At 42.2% G+C, this 19,893-nt stretch overlaps 1 protein-coding gene across 1 annotated transcript; it reads left to right on the top strand.

Moving 5' to 3' along the window:
- The first annotated feature begins 2,699 nt into the window (after positions 1-2,699).
- insl3 (insulin-like 3 (Leydig cell)) lies at positions 2,700-3,698 on the top strand. Its single transcript, XM_071896285.2, has 2 exons — positions 2,700-2,892; positions 3,493-3,698. Exons 1-2 carry the CDS (start codon positions 2,700-2,702, stop codon positions 3,696-3,698), a joined length of 399 nt encoding a protein of 132 aa, XP_071752386.1.
- The last annotated feature ends 16,195 nt before the right edge of the window (positions 3,699-19,893 follow it).

Below are 19,893 nucleotides of genomic sequence, written 5' to 3'. Positions count from 1 at the left end.
CACATTGGTGGGGAATTGATAACTACATATAGTTCAACAACTAGTTTAAATAAATTATTGCATGCAAAAAACTAATATTTATGTATACCTTTCAGTCAGTGAGAACAGACCAATATATTCTTCTGTATGTATTGTAAATACTGTGATAAAAAGCAAACTTAATTTACTCAGATTAATAGCAATTTAATTTACAAACCAATTTAATAGCCTTTAATATTATATCAGCATATATTTTTTTATTCATTTATTTTTTCCTTTGAATTATTACAGTGTATTATATTACATTGTTAGAGTATTTGCATAATTGTGTGCATAATAATATGATAATAAAGCTAAAAGCATGATGGATCTTAGAGAGAAAGGAAATAGCGGCAGGATAAAGGTGACATTTGCCTCAGTGAATAAATGTGGCATTGCCTTCACTAAGGTCGCAACCGTATGTCTCTCTGTAGAAGCTATGTGTGGGGAATTTCCTCGCTCTATAGAGGATGACCTTGCATCTCATCTACAATCAAAGCATTAGGAAGATGAATCAGGGCAGAGAGAATCTGTCACATGGTAAGTGATGGTAATAGCTGTTATGGAGGATGCTGTAGGAGGAAGAGGCTACAGGTTTTATAAACCCACTCCAACACATTTACATTTTCACATGGAATGACTGACTGGAAGCTGTTACAACTGCTTCATCCTCTTGAAACAGTATGCATAGTAAAACACCTAAAACTAGTGTACAAGTTACATCCATACAGAAGCTTATGACTTAGAATGACCTTAAACTTTGTGTTGTCCTCAGGAGCGGGACAGAGAAAAATAGCTCTGGAACTAGAAAACAAACACTTCACTTAAACATTTTTTCCATGAAGGTATGACTAATTTATCTGCTATCACCGTATATGTTGTATGCTGACAGACAAATGCGGTCGTGCAACTTGTAAATCCCTTGTTTTTGTTCAGAGATAACCGTAGACTGTCTGCAGTCCAAGCAGAGAAGTATTCAGTATTCAGGAGTCAATGGTACAGAAGTCCAGTATCATGATGATCCTTAATAATGTCCCCAAATTTCTCATTCCACCCATCTCTGATCAGACCTTTGATATTTTATACATTTGTTTTGTTTTTATCAATCTATCTATTATTAATAACACATGCAACTGTGAATTCAATTCTTAATGTTTCTATTGTGTCACACACACACACACACACACACATACACACACTCACGCACACACACACACACAGAGGCAGAGATGCGGTGATAAATAAGAAAGGTGGGTTAACTATGACCTCCAGTCAGTGATAATCATGAGGCAGACAACCACCAATATGAATCAAATTGTATTCTCATATAACTTACATCAGTTTGATATGACTTACTGTGATGTATACTATGAATTTCTATTTTATTGATGCCTTCTAAAATAAATACAGAAATAAGAATCAGCAAGGCAAAAGGAATGAACAAAGTAAGTGTTTTCCACTCCTTATCTTACTATAAATTCAAATTTCCTGCACAGCAGCTGAGAAACAAAAGACGGATCACTGATCACCACTGAGGGAACTTTAAAGCAGCCACATCGTCATTAGAGGTTGAAATGCCAAACAAAGGCATATTAAGTTATACTGAAGAACTTAAAATGCTGAATTGTACATTTTTCATCAATGTTTGAAATATGAAACAGTCATCTCTAGTATGATTATGCGTCTACAGTCCGGCCTGGAGTGACGATGTTTCTGGTTGGTTGCGTCAGTATCCTTGACATCTTCTGTGCCGCTTGCATTCTGTTCCAATTAGCTCCAATCCCTCAAGATATGTCAAGATAAGAGGTAAAAGCAGCACATGTCCAAGGAAATCAGCTCTCTGTAATTATTAGAATGAGGACATTTTTCCAACCAAACATACATGAATGTTGACATTTGTACATTGGCCAATTGACAAATTGGGATCTTCAACAAAGTTAGAAAAATAAAGACTAAGCACAGGGCCTACTGGCATCTGAACTATGCTTGAAATTCATCTAACTTCTACTTGTAATAACCTAGTTTTTACCAACCAAACCAAAACAAAACAAACAGCAGTGTACAGTTGAGTGCTGCCTGCTGATTCATTACAGTGGGTGAAATTCTGTAGCATGAAGATGAAACGTGCAGATCAGCCCTGTTGTGTTAAAAAGCCTGTGGTGTGGAATTGATGCCCCCAAAAATGCAGAGTTCTTAAACTATGGACCAAACATCAAAATGGGTCACGGTACTTCGTCTGTGGGTCCCAACATAAAAAGAGCAGTGGGATGTTTTCATGAGGCTCGTTGACCCAGAACAAGGCCCAAAACTTTATTTCATTTAGGACCTGGACCTAAAACGTTTTAACCCTTCGGCCATAGATCATCGCCTGACAGGTTTTTATCTCAATGAGAGTTCCAGCCTTGAAGGGACTTCACACCAATCTCACGTTGAGCTCAGGATCAGGACATGCTTTTCTCTCACCAAGGCTGAATGAATCTTTACAAGAATCTGTCGGCTCAGCATTGCCTACCGAACACTCATTCACTATATAAACCCCTCATGATCGCCTCAGGAGTCATCATCCATCCTTTGAACTCTCCACCTGTCCAACCATCCCATCTATCCATCCATTCACTCCTTCGTTTCACTCCCTCTGCCTGTCTCCGCTGACTTACTGAAGCGCAGCGACACATCGCACCATGTCTGCTACCAAGTGTGTGGTGTCTCTGATGGTGGTGCTGGTGGCCGGAGTGTGTGCGGTCCACGCTCAGGACAGGATTAAGATATGCGGGAGGGAGCTGATCCGTCTGGCCGTCTCGTCCTGTGGCAACTCCCGACTGAGGAGAAGCACCCCGGACCTGGAGCTAGACCAGCATCACGGCAACTCTCTCAGTAAGTACTGTATGTTGCCTTATACCTAGGGTTAACTGACTGAGAGACATCGCTTATTTAAAGTATGGAGGAATACATGTAAGAAATAGTTGAAGTTTTAAACATTTAGAGCAATGTGTGAGAAGTGATCATTCCTCCAAGCAACATAATTATCTCCAATGCTGTAATGATGTTGCCACTGGGCTTGTCTTGCAATATGTTTAGCTTTGCATGAATATCTGACCCCAAATACAATAAGATAAATATTCTCATGGATTATTCATTGATTCATTCATCGATTCATTCATTTATTCATTCATTCAATAAGCACCATAGCATCAGCAGTACAATTCTCAAAGCTCTAGGTGATATTCATGTGAGTTAGATATTTGGGAAGGCTAGTCTCTTGATTATTTGTTTATTTCTCATTGGTCTGCATTGCCTCTTCTTGTTAACCGCATACCCTTGTTCAGTTGAGCTGAATCCAAAAGAGAGTAAAGTATTTTCATTGGAGTATCGTAGGAGATTATAAGGGGAAAACTAGAAATCTCCTGTGTTCTTCTGCTATCCCTCTAACTCCCAGATGACAGCTTCAGTCTTTCTCTCTGTTTCTGTGCACAGGGGAGCAGGGATTCTCCACAGAGGAGCACCAGGCCACTTCAGAGATCCTCGGCAGCCCTGCACCGTCTGACGGGGAGAGCGACGACTTCTTCTTGGCTCCTCATTGGTTCCCCCAGTCCTCTCGCGTGAGACGTGCTGCTGGAAGACTATCCGACATCTGCTGTGAGAAAGGATGCAGCGTGAAAGAGCTGATCCAGTTTTGCTAGATGTGGTTTAAGTTGTTACACTTTTTGTATCAAGATAAAATTTCCCTCTTCTTTAAATACTGTGATCTGTGGTGCAAGGTTGTTTGAAACGACCTTTATCGAGTTGCCTAACTTTTGAGATACTTCGAAGTGAAATAAAGTAATTTTCCTAATACTGCAGTAATTATAGATATATTATCTTATTTATTAAATGCTTTGCTATGCCATACTGAGTGCTGAAGATGGACAAAATCACAGCAATAAGCGGTTTTATAGAGGGATCTTTAAATTGAGACTATTATTTATCTTGATGAATATATCAAGTATGAATATAATTTATCCTCTATCTGTATGACAGAAAATGTGCCAAACTCTCAAACACTAACTTATTTGCAAACCTCATACTACACTGTAATAAAGCTTTTGATGATTATTCATGATTCAATTGTTTTTTGTAATTTCCTCATCATTTCACATGACATCTCACTACTAGTGAGAAGTGCGAGAAGTGCAAACATTTAAAAAGTGGGATTTCTGCAATTGCTCCAGGCTTACAGCCCAAATGAGATAAGTTAGAGTAATTTTATACATATTACATCATATTATACTCACTATATTTATAGCAACATCATCAGTGCTAATTTAACTCTGAGTGTAAAAATCAACACTATGCCAGTGTTTATTCAGTTCACACCCATCACAGTTAATTTAACACTTTTAGATAGTTTTGAACAGCCGCTCCAGAGCCATGTCAGCTCTATGAATGAACAAACAACACTCCAATCAACACTTGTCAGTTCCAAATAATTGTCACTGAAAAATCAACACTTAGTAACACTGGCAAATTGTCTGTGCTGCGTTATGCCAGTGTTGATTGGAATAATTGAAACCTGCAGAGAAAATATCTCTGAAATTGCAAATGGCTTAATTAAACAAGATTACAGCTCCAAGTATAAACACACGCATGCACACACACACACACACACACACACACACACACACACACACACACACACGTAAGCCCACAGACACACACTTGAGGAATACGGTTTACAACAGTGGCGCTCTCTCTGATAGCGCTAAATCGGATTGAGGCCATTGGCCAAGTCATTCAACACCATAATAACAGAAATAATCTCTCTAACCCGGCCAGGGCCTCACACTGGGGAGTGAATAATTCTCTCGACGGATAATCAAATATGTTGCTGATTATCTGCCACTCTATACTGCGGCCTTCACTAAATGACTCTTCATAGCAAATGAAATCAGCCTACATTAATTGATTGGTTAATTGGTTTTATTTGGGGAGGGAGGGACTGGGTTGTATGTACAATTGTTTTTTGTATAATTGGTTTTACTTTCTATGTATTCAGAAAAAGCATCAAAAGGTGAATCTGGTCCCCAGTGTTACTGTGAATGTTGGACTAGGAACTCACAGTAGGAACAGAAAAGTCACAAATCTTTGTATCCACAGATTACAGACTATAATACAACGCTAATGCTTTTGATGTTCACTGCCATGGAGTTTATTTCTACATGACCTTTGACCTTTAAACCTCTTTTACTCTAAGCTTGTGTCTTTGAGCCAGTTGTGCTGATGATTGCATCATCATACAGTGGTAAAAAAAAACACAAAAAAAAACAATTCTTCTGTCATTCGGCGACATTCATTCTATTCACAGATCTACTGATAAATTGAACAATATTTTCCAAATGACTCTTAAACGTTGACATTGATAATCTACTCTTTGTCTCACTGTATTGGAGGCTAAAAAAACCCAAATCAGAATATATTAGAGTTTATAATTACAGTCATATTCAGATGCACTGTACCCACTGAGAGCTTTACAAAGGGAAATAATATACAAATGAATTATAAATTAAACACAACCCGGATTTAAAACATAGGATTAATACATGCATGCACTTTTACATGTATTCATATCAGTGGCAAAATGCACATTTGAAGGAAAAGGCTGAGACCGGGACATGATGTGACAGCAGGCCTGGACATGCAGGGTTCCTGCAGTGTCTCATGTTAACCAGCAGAGAGCGACAGATATCTGATTTTAAACATTTCACTTTCCTGCACTGCTTTTTCCACATACACTAGCGTTGACCTTTCACCTGATACTGGTGAAGAGCTGCTTAATTTTGCCAAATTAGAAATAATCCATAAGAATATTCATCTCACTGTACTCAGGTTCAATCGTTTCGGTTGCATTCCTCCTTCAGTCTGTCACATTTCCCCTCCTGCTGCGATGATGAGTCTCTTAAAGCTCATTACTGTAAAATGCTCAATCACCTCAAGTGATCCTTTATCTCCTTCTGACAAGAGGAGGAATCTGATCAGAGGACACTTCCAGGCACCAGCCCGTCATTATTCACTACCAAGGAGAAGACAAATAGCCTTTTATACGTGGCTGCATGGGGCCTCTTTGATGGGCTCCTCTTCCTGCCTGTTTTGTCAACTGAAAAGCTGCTGAACCAAGTAAAGTAAATGAATTCGGAGTATCTCTCTCTCTCTCTCTCTCTCTCTCTCTCTCTCTCTCTCTCTCTCTCTCTCTCTCTCTCTTTTGTCTCGCTCTCTCTATGGTCTACTTTTAGTGAGCAGGAAAAGCAGCAGGGCAGAATAGCACCTTCACTAAGTGCCAGCAGAGTAGCTACAGTACTCACACACATGCATGAACGCTCATACACAAACTCGCAGTTGTAGACACACACACACACACACACACATGCACAACAGGCAGGAGAGTGCGGTGGACTGGTGGGTGTCAATTTGCATGTAAATGAAATGGCTCTCAGTGCTCTTGTTTCCAACAGTAAAAGTGTCAAGGCTAAAGATGCTATAGTTGGTTTAAGTGTCTGTGCATGTGTTTATAGAGTGTGTGTATTTTCATGCGTGTGTATGTGCATGCGCGTGTGTGTGTATGTGTGTGCATGTATACGTGTGAGTGTGTGAGTGGCAAACACACATTTGAAAGCCATGTGTAAACTTATCCATGAAAGCACATTTTTTTGTATGAATGTGTTTAGGCGTGTGTGTGTGTGTGTGTGTGTGTGTGTGTGAGAGAGAGAGAGAGAGAGAGAGAGAGAGAAAAAAAAACAGTGTGCTTGTGTGTGTCATGCTATTACCAGTGAGCATGTGTGGGTGTGGGAGCAGAAGTGAACATGGAGACTGACATGCCAGTTTTTGTGTGTCCATAATGTTGTGTGCCCCTGCATGTGCTCTAAGCATGCTTGTATGTAATGGAAACTGTCAGAACATATGATTAATTTTATTATTTTTCAGATCTCGTGTCAAAGAAAACTCCAGCAGAATGGTATTGATTTTGCCTTGTACGGCTTTGACTCTTGACCAAGACTGTAACCTCTAAGGTGAGATTTACACCACAGGCTTATGACATAGATCTCATCTACTATGATTATGAGAAAAAAAAAGTTGGAGCAGTGGAGTGGAATTGTGTAATATGAAAAAACCTGATTTGATGATCGGTCCATTAGGCCTCACTTCTTCTTCATGATAACATTTCTGAAGACTTTGACATATGGTCCATTTCTGAGATGTTCAAAGTGGAATTTAATAACAAAAACAAACTTTTGAATGTCTGATTTTCACTCAAGGAAGAAGCAATCTGCGTCTTGTCTGCTTTCCTCAAGATTTCCTCAAAAGGTTTACATTGATCACATTTGGACTCATGATGCAAGTCTATTGCAAATGAATTGCAGCTGCACCTTGAGGCCACTCTGTCTCCCTCGTCCTAAACAGTTAAGACATGAACATCTCCGCTGATATGAACTGTCCAGTCAAGGCATAAGTTTAATCCATGCCTGTGAAACCAGCCCCTAACATCATTCTGTGTAACGCGCACCTTGTTTATCGCTCCTTCTCCACCAGCCACCGTCTCCTCCTGGGGTTTTTCACGGCTCTGTCTTCTTCTCTGCGTGACAACATTTAGACGGCCTGACCAGCAGTGACAGCTCCAGGAGCATCATGTGATTAGACGATCCCAGGGGAACCGCGGCAGAGAGAGAGAAAAACAGATTTACCAAAAGAACTATCTTGTTGTCTTTCCATGCGCTCTGATCTCTCATCTACCTCCCTGCATGACAGGGATTCTTGTTTCACTATCTATGGCCTTGTTATTATCAGATAATGTCATTATGTATAATACAATATAGATTGTTTCAGGCTGGAGCAAACAGTAGTAGTACTTGAATCTATTTTTAGCACTTGATGAAATGCAGCTTGATCAATCATATCTTACCATATTCACATTTTTGCCTAGGTCTACATTACTGTAACAGCCATGCTGTGACTAAAAAAAAACCCTCTCACCACATAGTATATTATCTAATAAACTGCACACTGACTGGAAGGCCCTTCATTTTTATACTGACTCAAACAAATCGTATAATGTGAACATAAAGCCTTGCTATGGCCATGTCAGAAACTATACAGCCAGTCTACATATCTCTGGAATGAGAGTATAAATAGCTGACAAAGAAATGATCACGGCGGATGTGACTCCCTGGTTTTATAGCGGGAGCCTCTCTGTGATGAGTGATGCTGTGGCACAGACGCCGCAGATATGATCACTGGATGGCATCATTGGCCTTGTCGCTCCCTCAGAGACGACGCTGCTGGTGTCACTTTCTCATCGGCCCGCTCTCTGCTCTGACATCCAAATGTCAAATGCCCACTGACTCATTTACATTTCTCTCTACTTTCTGCATTTATTTACATTTCTCCTGCAATCCTGTGCACACGCCTCTCAGAAGGCATTTTTGGTATTTTTGTCCTGTCTAGTTGACAGTCCTTTTGATTTCTCCAGTGCTGTACCAATGTTTTGACGTATTGGGGTTCCCTTATCTCTTGTCACCTCATAACCAAACATTATTCAGCCCTTAAAATAGAAGCAGTCGGGTCCAACTACGAAGGAGAAAAAAATCTATAAAATCTTTGTTATGGGGGTCTTGACTCATATTTTGTAAATTGCCTTTAACTGCTCTAATACAGCATTAAACAAAATTGATGCGAATTGTTTAATATACGGCAACCATTTTCCATTTTATTCTTCTATACAACTTAAACGTCCCCAGGATTTTGTATTCGGTGGCCTCTGAGTCAAAGTCAATTACTAACTCAACTCCCTTAATTCCCTTCTAGCCCTATATGTTCATCCATATGCAAGTCATTATATCCACTTAATCAGGCCAGTGATGGGATGGATGCACATGCACACACACATGCCTACACACACACACACACACACACACACGTTAACCACTACTTTGCCACAACCTTGGGGCCAGTGGGAGGTGGTGAAGCTGAACTAATAGAGCTGAGCTGGTAGAGGGCAGTGTGGCGGCAGCAGCAGCAGCCACTAAACCCGACTGCAGGCTAGTTTTGTACATCTAGAGCTGCATAGCTGAATGCCACTGCACAGCGAAGCACAGCGCAGTATAGCACAGATAATGTGATGCTCTACGCCGCTGCCTTGAGCCAGATCTGATGCCAGCGCTCTCTGTGTTGAAGGCTGAATAATGTAGTAGCTGTATGTGTGTTGTATGTGTGTTGTGCCTGTTTAACCCAGAACCATGGTCATACCTGGCTTATAATGTTGTTCCTATAATGGACTAATGCCTAGTGTGAATCATACTGATAGTCTGTTTTTTATTCTTGTTGCTGATATACTGAGCATTTGCCTCACTGATTTGAAAGAAGGGATTACTAATGTGAAAATAATTCTCGATCAGTGGCCTGCTCTGTAATGTACAGTGGAGTAATATAAGAAAAGAAAATAAACTTTTTTATTATTAGGAGTCTTTATACAGCCTTTATGTGGCCCAAGCTGTGATATACTTGGACTGTCCTCTGACCTTCAAAAGATGCTTGGATGAATAAATGCATTAAAATAAAAACCTTTATTGCTCCATTGGAAAATTTGCCAGGCACAAGTGAGTCACTGTGTAGACAAACGGCCAAAATCCAATATTAAATGGAAGAAGGTTACACTATTTTGCTGGCCCTGCAGCTATTCAGGCTAGTGTGAGATTTGTTAAAATTTAATAACTTCAGTTTATAGATAACAAAGGCAGCACATCTCATATTGTGTGTTAAAGAGGGAACGTCCTCTCCCATCATGCCCTCTCAAATCTTCCCCTAATCCTACTGCTTACCCTAGCTATGAATGTGATGTGTGTGTGAGACTAGTTGATGCTTTTGGCTAGGCAGCAAAGACGGGGTTACAAATAACAAACAATTGTACCCCTCCCCTTACCTTTTCTGAGACTCAGTAGCTTCTGCCATCCCTGCTGTTTCTTCCTTTTATGAAGACGTGCAACTGTACAAGTAGTGCAAAACACATACTTCCTTCTTCTATTCTTTATTGGTATTGAAATAACCTTTTTGAGGCCAATTCTCAGAAGCATGTGCTTGTGCAATTTGTGGCCTTTTTTCACCTTTCTTCACCTTTTTTTCTAAATCTACCCCTTACTTCCCTAGAAACCTTATGCCCAGCCCTAACCTTAATTAACCTCAAAAATCACTTTTTAGGCTAATCCATTTTTGATGATATAGAGAAGTACTTTTTGACTTTGCGGCTTGGCCAGAGAGTGAAAACCTATGTGGCTGTCCTTCACACACATCAGCAGAGTGCTTCATTTCCTCAGCGCTGCCTGCCGCGCAGCCTGCGCTCCAGCGACGTTCTCACCCTGCGCGCGCTGCAATAACTGCGACGTGATGCCACTTCACTTGGCAGCGCAAGTCTAACGTGATGCAATTACGGCGGCGGCCTCAGCCCGGCTCCCGCTCCGATGCCGGAAGTCGTGGCGGGTGTCTTGCGAAGCGTTTGCAAGTTGAGGCTGATTGGAGTGGGCATACAGACTCAGCTGTTGCCCCATGTGTGTGTGTGTGTGTGTGTGCATGCGTGTCGCGTGTTTGTACATGTGCATGTGTGTGTGTGTCTGCTCTGGAATACAGACAGTGAAATACCCCCCTCCACTTGTAGCAGACAGTGTGACCGGCCACACACACACACACAGCAGAAAATTAGACTCCAGTGGAATGAAAAGAGAGGGAATAGACAGAGATGGAAAATGTGTGTGTGTGTGTGTGTGTGTGTGTGTTTGTGTGTGGGTGAGTGAGTGAGCGAATAAGAAAAGGGTGAGACGAGAGGAGAAAAGGCGAGACACAGAGAGAGAGAGGCACACGGAAAGTGATAGAGAGAGACAGAGCAAGAGAGAGAGAGAGAGACAGAAAGAGAGAAGAGAGAAGAGAGAAGAGAGAGAGAGCGAGAGAGAGAGAGAGAGAGAGAGAGAGAGAGAGAGAGAGTAGGCAGGGCCCCAGAAACGATTACCCCAGCTGCTCTTTCACAGCTGCTCCCAATTGCTCCATTGCACCTCTTTCCCTCTGTCCGTCACTCCCTCCATCCCTCCACCCCTCCATCTCATCCCTCCATACACTCGTGTGTGACTGGGCTGTTTGTGGCTGATGCAATGTTGACAAAATACTCCTGAGTGGTGCTACTTAGCTGGTGTTGCACACTGTTTCAATGATGTACCATCTAAAGACGGAGCTGTCAAGACCTGCAAGACAATTACACTGAGATGGGATGCTGAAATCTCACTTACACCAATGTTACAGAATAAAAAAATCTTTAGTGGAGATATCATTCTGCCCTTTGTTGTCATATTGTATTGCATGATTAACACATTTATTCACTATATGCAACACAGAACAAATATATAATCAAACGCCATACTGCACAATGAACCAAAGAAATGCTAATGCCTCACAGTAACATCAGATACACACTGACACATACATGGAAACACACACACACACACACACACACACACACATACACACAGGCACGAATGCACGCGCATATACACAGACACACTAAATTTGACACTTCTTGTTCATGCCACATTTACCTCCACTTTTTACAATCATGGTAAAGACAGACAGACAGACACACACACACACACACACTCACACACACAGTATTCTTGTTCAGCTCGCCTCCTTCGATATTCCTGTCACTGTTATCAGCCAGGTTCATCTCAGGGGGAGGCTGCTGTTAAAACATGAGCAGTCCATTCAATACACTTCACCTAATCAGAGCTAAGCTGCTTGTGTAACTTCCAGTTCTCTGCCCCATCAATGTGTGTGATGAAGACAGAATGAGAGTGCATGGGATTGCTAGTATACCTGTGTGTGCATGTGTATGTGTTTGTGTGTATGTGTGTGTGCATGCATGCGTGTGTGAGTGTCTCTGTGTGTGTGTTTTTGTGCGATTCTGTGTATTGTGTAGCACAGTTGTGCATTGATTTGTGTGTGTGTATGCGCAGACGCCTGTTCGTGTGTGTGTGTGTGTGTGTGTGTGTGTGTGTGTGTGTGTGACAGTGGGACACCTAACCCCAGGGGAGTAGAAGCACCACAGCAGGTACAGTATCTTAGTACAGTAAGGCAGCTTTTTAAGAAATTGAAACGCTGCCTCCCCGCCACTTCCAGTAAGTGGCCCCATTAAGGAATACACAGGCGTAATGGTTTTGGCCCCCTCTGTGGTAAATGTGCCATTAAAGAAGGTTCACCTGAAACTGGCAGGTGTAATAGGAGGAAAGGGTGGGGGTGGGGGGGGGGGGGGGGGGGGGGGGGACAATACACATCATGTTCAACCAAGCTGGGTGATGGGGGGCAGTCATGGTAAAAGAATAGCTCAGAATTGGAAGAGTGATATAGACTGCCATGATTATTGCTGGTTTTCCATCTGCCTCCATTTTAAGTCTAGGCTATATGTGTGTGATGAGCTCTGAATCAGCGTAGCTTCCAAATCTGCTTTTACATTTTCAAATGTAATGCTGAGCACACTTTGATGAGTTTGAATTTTTTTTCCTTTAGTATTTTTTTTTTTTTTTTGCCGGGTCTTGATAGATTGCGCTGTATGAATTTAAAGAAGTCTGCCAGTGTCACTGCAGAATACAGAATAATGACCAACGCTCGTTTTCTCTCAGTTTCACTTATTCCTTCTGTTTATTCCTTTAACAGACCAGAATAACTGTGCTAATGCAGAATCACCTATAGCGAGGTCGACACCGCCGGCTCTCTTGTGTATTCGTAACTTCCACCACCCACAATCCCCCTTGAGCACTACCACCGGACCCCCCCCCCCCCCCTACCGCCCCCCCCTCCCCTCCTCCTCCTCCACCTCTTACGCTCCTTATCTCCTTTGCCCTTCCTGCACCCCCTCCTCTCCACCTGCGTGGGTGGGTGCTCTCCTCTTTCCCTCTCCATCCATCTCTCTTTCTCTCTTTTGCTCCAGCTGCCCTGCCATGCATAATTAAGTTTCTACTGGAAGTGCTCCCTCCCTCCCTCCCTCCCTCCCTCTCTCTCTCTCTCTCTCTCCCTCTCTTTCTCTCTGTTTTTTTCTCCCTCTGTTCCTCTGCACCTCTTTCGCTCTTCCTTTCTTCTCCATCTGCAATTGAGGAGAGGGGAGGTTGACCACGGAGCCAGAGGGTAGAGATAGGGTGGACCTCTCTCTCCTCTCTTTCTCTCTCTCTCTCTCTCTCTCTCCCCCTCGGGCCCACACTGGGGCTGAGTGCCAGGCCTGTCTTGTTAAGTGATAATGTTAAAATGCTAAATCACACCACAGCCACCACCACCCCACCCCCCCACCCCTCCCTCACCGCCTCATACTGCGAAGGGTCTCTGGTTTCACTTTACGCTGTCATCCTATCCAGTCACACTCATCAATACACAATGCGGGAGCTCCATCAGCCAGTGTATTTCTCTTCCAGCTTTAGTCAGGACTATGTTTGGGGCCTGACCAACGCCATGTTAATGTGCATGTTAATGAGTTTCCCGGCCACACACCACTGAAGTATCAGACTCCCTTCTTTCTTTCAGTTACATGTCTTTTTCATTTATTCAGCAAGTAAAAACACTGGGTCGAGTTCTGGGTTTCTCAGGTTTGCTCTCGCCTTCTCCCTCCATGATATGGGAGAATACAATACCGCTAACATTCAGAATCCAAAGGTGCGAGCAGCTATTCACATGGTATTAAGTCCATCTTTGTGAACACGAACCACTCTATCTCAAAGCAAGACGTCGGAGAGTTAAGACATGAACCTAGGATGTCATCAGAATTTAAAATCTGGAGCTGCTCCAAAGAGAACGAACCTTTTATATATATAAAGGTTTTATGCATTAAAAATATTGCCCTTTAAAGTAACACTTGGAGATGATGGGTAACTTCCACTTTACTATGTTTAAAAGCAAATCTCCTGCCCTTTAATTCACTCCATACAGCTAACACCTGTAGCTGCTAGTTACACTGAGGGAAAAGGTTTAGCATTAAGAATGAACCGTATATATATATATATATATATATATATATATATATATGTATATATACATATATATGTATAAAAATAAAGGTTTTGTGCATTAAAGATATTCCCCTTTAGAATAACACTTAGAGATTATGGGTAACTTCCACTTCACTACCTTTAAAAGCAAATATCCTGCTCTTCAATTCACTATGCATCTAAGACCTGTAGCTGCTAGATACACTGAAGGAAGAGGTTTAGCATTTTAAGCCAGCTAACTATGATATTGAATGAATAATTATTAACACACAAATATGAGGATGCCACGTTGAACATTTACTTCAACTTTTGAACATAGTGTACTCTTTTACTGAAATAAATTGAATAGCAGATTATTTAAAATTGAAAATGTGGACTTACTAGTACGATATTGAAGCTGGGTGTTACGTCTTCCACCCTTCCTTGTTAATGCTGTTGTTTACATTGTGACTTGATCATTTTGCCCTCAGGTTCTGTCTCCATGTTGATGTAACCCTTGGAGATGATGGGTGACTAGTTTGTCAGCCTATACTGTATTAGTACTATTACACAGACAGTCAAGGTAGCCCAACTTATCAGCTAATGCATTTTCCAGCAGCTACTGTACCAGTGACCCACTGGCGGCCCTGTCACCAGCTTTAAGGCTTTACAGGATTTAGACTTGTAATGTACCTGGCTGGTTGCTCAGCCATAGCAGACATTAGGGTAGGATATCAGTGATTCATTACATGGGCAAAAAGTAGTTCAAAAAGCCTGGATTGTAACATATCATATAGAATTTTTGGCCAAGACTCAGTCACAACTTACACTGAGACACTACAGAGAAAATTATTTCAGCTATTTATTCGTACTCTATCCTTTTTTATTAGAGTATAAAACTATTAAAGATTTACTGATGAATTACAAGCCTTTGAAACCACTTGCTTTTACCGGAATCAGTCCAAACAAAACACAACTCTTATTGCAAATCATATACATGTTTATTCATGATCATAACATGTCTCTAGTAGTCATGAGCACAGAGAGAGGCAGTTCCTGTGTCAGACATTTCCATAGCACCAACTTGAGCCAAGCCTTGAATATAATCCAAGGCCATCTGTTGGGTAGATCCTTCGATATGCTAATTAGGTTGTGCCAATCTTTTCCATTTACAATTGAGGCCTGCCAATGTCTTTGAATAGGGGAGATCTAGTATATCACAGATGGATTTGAATATTAATTTAGTTTATAGGAAAATGACTGTCATCCCTGGACCTGTGCAAACCCCTTCCTTTAAAGGCTATGTTACACGTGTGAACTCCTCAATCCCTCCTTTCCTTTAGAGATGATGCATTATTAAAACACATAAATCTTTGTGTCTAGGGTGAACACCTTTGGTTAAGATGCAGGATTTATGCCTGTGAAGGGACATGAAATCACAAGTTTTACCCCAGTTACCTTGAACAGGCCAAAAGTACCAAGACGTCAACTGGAACTCCCTGGAGCTGCTCCACTGTTTGTGTATGGGAGTGTTTGCTTGGTATTTCACACTACAATGTGCTTTATTTCATGTTGCTACCAACAGTTTTGACTCAAAAACGTGCCCATATTCCTGGAAAAGCACCCCGTGTATTGTTACATTGTCCACAGTTTCCCATTAGTGTCAGCAGCTTGGGAACAAAAAAAGTGGACGACAGAAGGCAGGCCAGTAATCAACAAAGTAGAGAGGAGCGTCTTTGAATCTGATGCAAAACATGTTTTACTTTGAGTGTAAGCACACACTGAAACATAGCAGTTTTACCAAGTGTGCTACATCTCCCACGAGGCAGAAAGCACAGGAAAAACTACTCAGGCTCAGAACAAACACGCCACGCGCTTCAACCACAAGGGTCTTCCTCCGGCTGCGCACGGAGCAGCCTGAAAAAAGATGACTTGATGATGTCACAGATTATAGTCTTGGCTCTCACAGTAGGAAACCGTCTTATGTACGCCAGTGCTTTTACCCACGTACAATTCTTTGTCTTTGAATGTATATTTGTGTGTTTGTTTTGTCTTCTGTCTCGCAGTATGTCTTGTCTACATTGTATGTGTATTTATCTAAAAAAAATAAAGCAAATTCTGATGTAAACAAATCCGAGCTAAAATACTCAATGTTAAAGAAATGATGTGCTGTAGGTGCATTCTGTTTCAATCTATTTTTTTTCTTCCTTCAAATTTACCACTCTACTTATTCAAATCACCAGCAAGGGCTTTAGTCACTGCTCTAAAAAAAGGACTGACTTGACGTAATGGGAACATTGTCAAAAGGACCTCCATCTTTAACACTTCTCTTAGGGGCCGGGCAAACCGGAGAAACAAGCTTCTAAGCTGTTCCATGTCAAATGTATGCTGAGCAACTCCATATTACAGTATTCCTCCTCGCATGCACAAACGCATGCGTGCTCACACACACACACACACACACACACGCAGAGGCACACACATGCACGTACACATAAAATCTCTGACGCATAGCTATTTCTCCCCTCCCTCTCGTTCTCACACAGAAGTAAAAAATTTAAGCCCTGAAATCCCTCTTTTACAGCCAGGGCTTTGGAATACAATCCATCGCAGTTCATGATGAAGAGGCAACTGCTGTAAAATCCAATGGGAGGTTTATGGAGATAGATGGAGATGAATACCTCCCTCTCTCTTTCTCTCTCTCGTACACATGCACACATACGTACACACACACGCACTTTCTCTCACTCTCGCAGTCACATGACATCCACCCACAGTTATACAGTATCATGCTCACAACTGCAAGGGATTTTTTTTTAAAAGTGCCTGGGTTTGGTCTCAGCGGGCAGCGCTTCACCGCTGAGTGTGCAGCCCCACTCGCCTTAGTGGGGGGAGGCCTCCTCGGTCGAGGTATTATCTGCTCCCATCTAATATTCATTAGCTACTCGGAGATTCGTGACGAAAAATCAATTTGATAGGCTGACAATGCGCTGAGGTGGTCGGTGTTGTTGTGTGTGCGCACAGGTGTGCGGGTCCACATCCACAAGTAGAGCCGGCACACACGTGGGGGAGCACATGCACAGTTTTGTTGTTCGTGTTCAAGTGTGGCAAAGCATGTGCGTGGGAGAGTGTGACGTGTGATGATGGGGCGTGTAACAGCACATGTGTACAATAACTACACTGCAAGTCAAAAGTTTAGACACGCCTGATTGAATGTACTATGTTTTTCATTCTCTTAAAACCATTTTGATCTAAAGGCTTATGCTTAAATGCTTGAAATTCGTTTTTTAGACAAATATAAATAGTGAAGTTGATCCTATGTATGAATTTCTTTCCAAAGCCTTTGCCTTTCCATCAAGCCAAAAGTAGACTACTTTAAAGAATTTAAAATATAAGATAGTTTTTTTGGTCACTGCATAATTCCATTTGTGTTATTTCATAGGTTTGATGTCTTTACTATTATTCTAAAATGTTAAAAAATAGTAAATATAAAGAAAACTGCATGTGTCCAAACTTTTGACTGGTAGTGTATATTTTTTATTCAGACAGTAGTAAAGCAGAGAGGGAGACGCCGGATTCAACCTTCGAATCTTTGACATGTGGTTCCAGAGGCTTGATAGTAAAAATTAGGATAAAGAGATATAAAAAGAGAGAGGATGACATGTGACAAAGATCATGAGTTGAACTTCAATATACAATTTCATATTAGAACATAGTGTGAACCTAAGGTCAGTGAACCACCAGGACACTGCCACACTTATTTTTTAATTTATCACAAAAGAGTAATGTAAATGCTTCAAACATACAGCATGTAGTAAATAAATATAATTGACACACACTATATCCAGGTATAGGATAATGCCTTTATAGTCTTTATATGAACTGTTTCAGAGAGACACAGAGGCAGAATAATCGAAAAGAACGACTGCAAACTGGCACTCCATAACACCACACTGTTTTCCTAGTGTCTGTGTGTGTTTGTGTGTGTGTGTGTGTCCGTGTGTGTGAGCGCCAGAAACGGATAGACGGCGGCGAGACAATCGACAGAGGACTTTTTCACTCACATTCCCACAGTGTGTCTCACACACACACACACAACTGAATCTCCCCCCCCCCCCCCCCCTCCCAGTCCTCCATCCATCTCTCTCCCTCTCTCTCCTTCCCTTTGCCTCTCTTTCTCTTCGGCATCCATCACTGTCCGCGGGAATGGATTGCGAAACAAATTTCTATCACATACATTACGGGTTAAGAAAAGGGAGCTGGGAATGTGTTATATATGCGGGGTTCGATTTTTATGTAGCGTCTACGGCCTCGTCCATCATCGCTCTGCTAGGCACCCTTGTGCAGCGGGGCCCCTGACGAGATGTTGTCTTGGCACCGCCATCAATCAGACTGTGCTTTGCCCGAGCCCCGTGCCCGATATGCAGGAGGGGGCATGTGTTAGCCGTAGGACTCCCCCCTCCAACCACACACTCCCCTCCACCTCTCCCTTACCTTACCTTAAACCTGCAATAAGCGTTATCAGACCTTAACCAGTCCTGAAACTAATGTGTGCTATGTGGAGATTTCATTGAGACATAATGACATAAACCAATATCCACACACTGCCAGCTGTGTTGCTGTTTTCACCTCTTTTCTAAAGCTTGTTGTCAAATTCCGCTCTGGAACGAAGCTCCTCCTGCTCCATTCAGTAGCTTTTCATTTTTTTTATAACTAGCTTGGCTGGTCCCTCGCTGTTTAAAAGTGGCGCTCACCCCCTCCCATTACTGAAAAAAATTCTGATAATGGCGGAATCGATGAAGCGAGCGAGTAACCTTGTTAAACTATTAAACTCGCTACCTACCTCTTCACTTGTCATTGTGGGACATGTAACCTTCAGCGGGTGAAAGTTCTAGCAAAGCGAGACTGGTAACCAGCGACACTTCTCTGTAGGTACGGTTAGCTTAGCTGTTAGCATTTATTCACAGTGCTTTGCTAGGTTTGTCCTTGGTAGACCTCCGTAGTGCAGTGGCTTTGCTGTGCTTTATTTACAAATGTGTTGCGGTTTCTGTCGCCCTCTAGTGGTCCGAAAATTTTGCTTATTGCAGCTTCAAGTTATTGGTCAATTGAATGGTGTGTTTGTAGCATGTGTGTGTACCTGTGCTCTCCGACCCTCTGTGACCTCTGCTGGAGCGTCCTCTCTCTCAGTCTCAGTGTGGTGGAAGGTGTGCTGCTGACTGACAGCGGGTCGGACGGGAGATAATTGTTCTCTTGTGCTGCTGTCGGGGTAAAAGGCCGGGGAGAAAAAGAGCAAACGCTTTGTGTACAGTTGGCTAGGCTCACCCGCCGCCACTCACCCGTGCAATGATACTTGGGTCAGAGCCATTAAGAAAACATGAGGTCACGCCTTCTATATGAGATATACTGTATGTAACCCCCCCACTGGAGAGGCAACAAAGGGAACATGATCATAAACCGATGAAATTATATACCAGATTGCGTTATCCAGTATTTAAGGTGCAAGTGGTTGGATGCAGTGCTTTGATTTGTAGGACCTTGTGGCTTCATCACCAGCCAGCGCTGATGTAATTCCAGCCCACCAAGACCAACAAGGAATAACCTTTACCGCTCTGATGCCTTAATGTTTCCATGTACTTTCTCTCTCTCTCTCTCTCTCTCTCTCTCTCTCTCTCTCTCTCTCCCTGAGTCTTTGGAGAGGAAATACGGTTAAACAGACACAGGATGCTGAAGCGTGCGTGAGAGCCTTTGCATGGCTGCTCAGGCTAGTGCTAGACTAATCCTTTTTCTCCCAAAGTCAGGCGGATTATGATTTGAGGAATACTCCTTTTGCCCTTCACACTCGACGGTGAAAGTCACCAAC

This window comes from Centroberyx gerrardi, chromosome 13 (genome assembly GCF_048128805.1).
Source record: "Centroberyx gerrardi isolate f3 chromosome 13, fCenGer3.hap1.cur.20231027, whole genome shotgun sequence".
In the NCBI taxonomy this organism is placed as follows: Eukaryota; Metazoa; Chordata; class Actinopteri; order Beryciformes; family Berycidae; genus Centroberyx; species Centroberyx gerrardi.
This window is presented reverse-complemented; position numbering and strand designations above follow the sequence as displayed.

What these genes read in the sequence shown, in the direction of transcription:
- insl3 (XM_071896285.2), top strand. Translation starts at nt 2,700, where the DNA reads ATGTCTGCTACCAAGTGTGTGGTGTCTCTGATGGTGGTGCTGGTGGCC. An exon ending in GCATCACGGCAACTCTCTCA is followed by an intron (nt 2,893 to 3,492) that starts GTAAGTACTGTA and finishes TTCTGTGCACAG; the next exon opens with GGGAGCAGGGATTCTCCACA.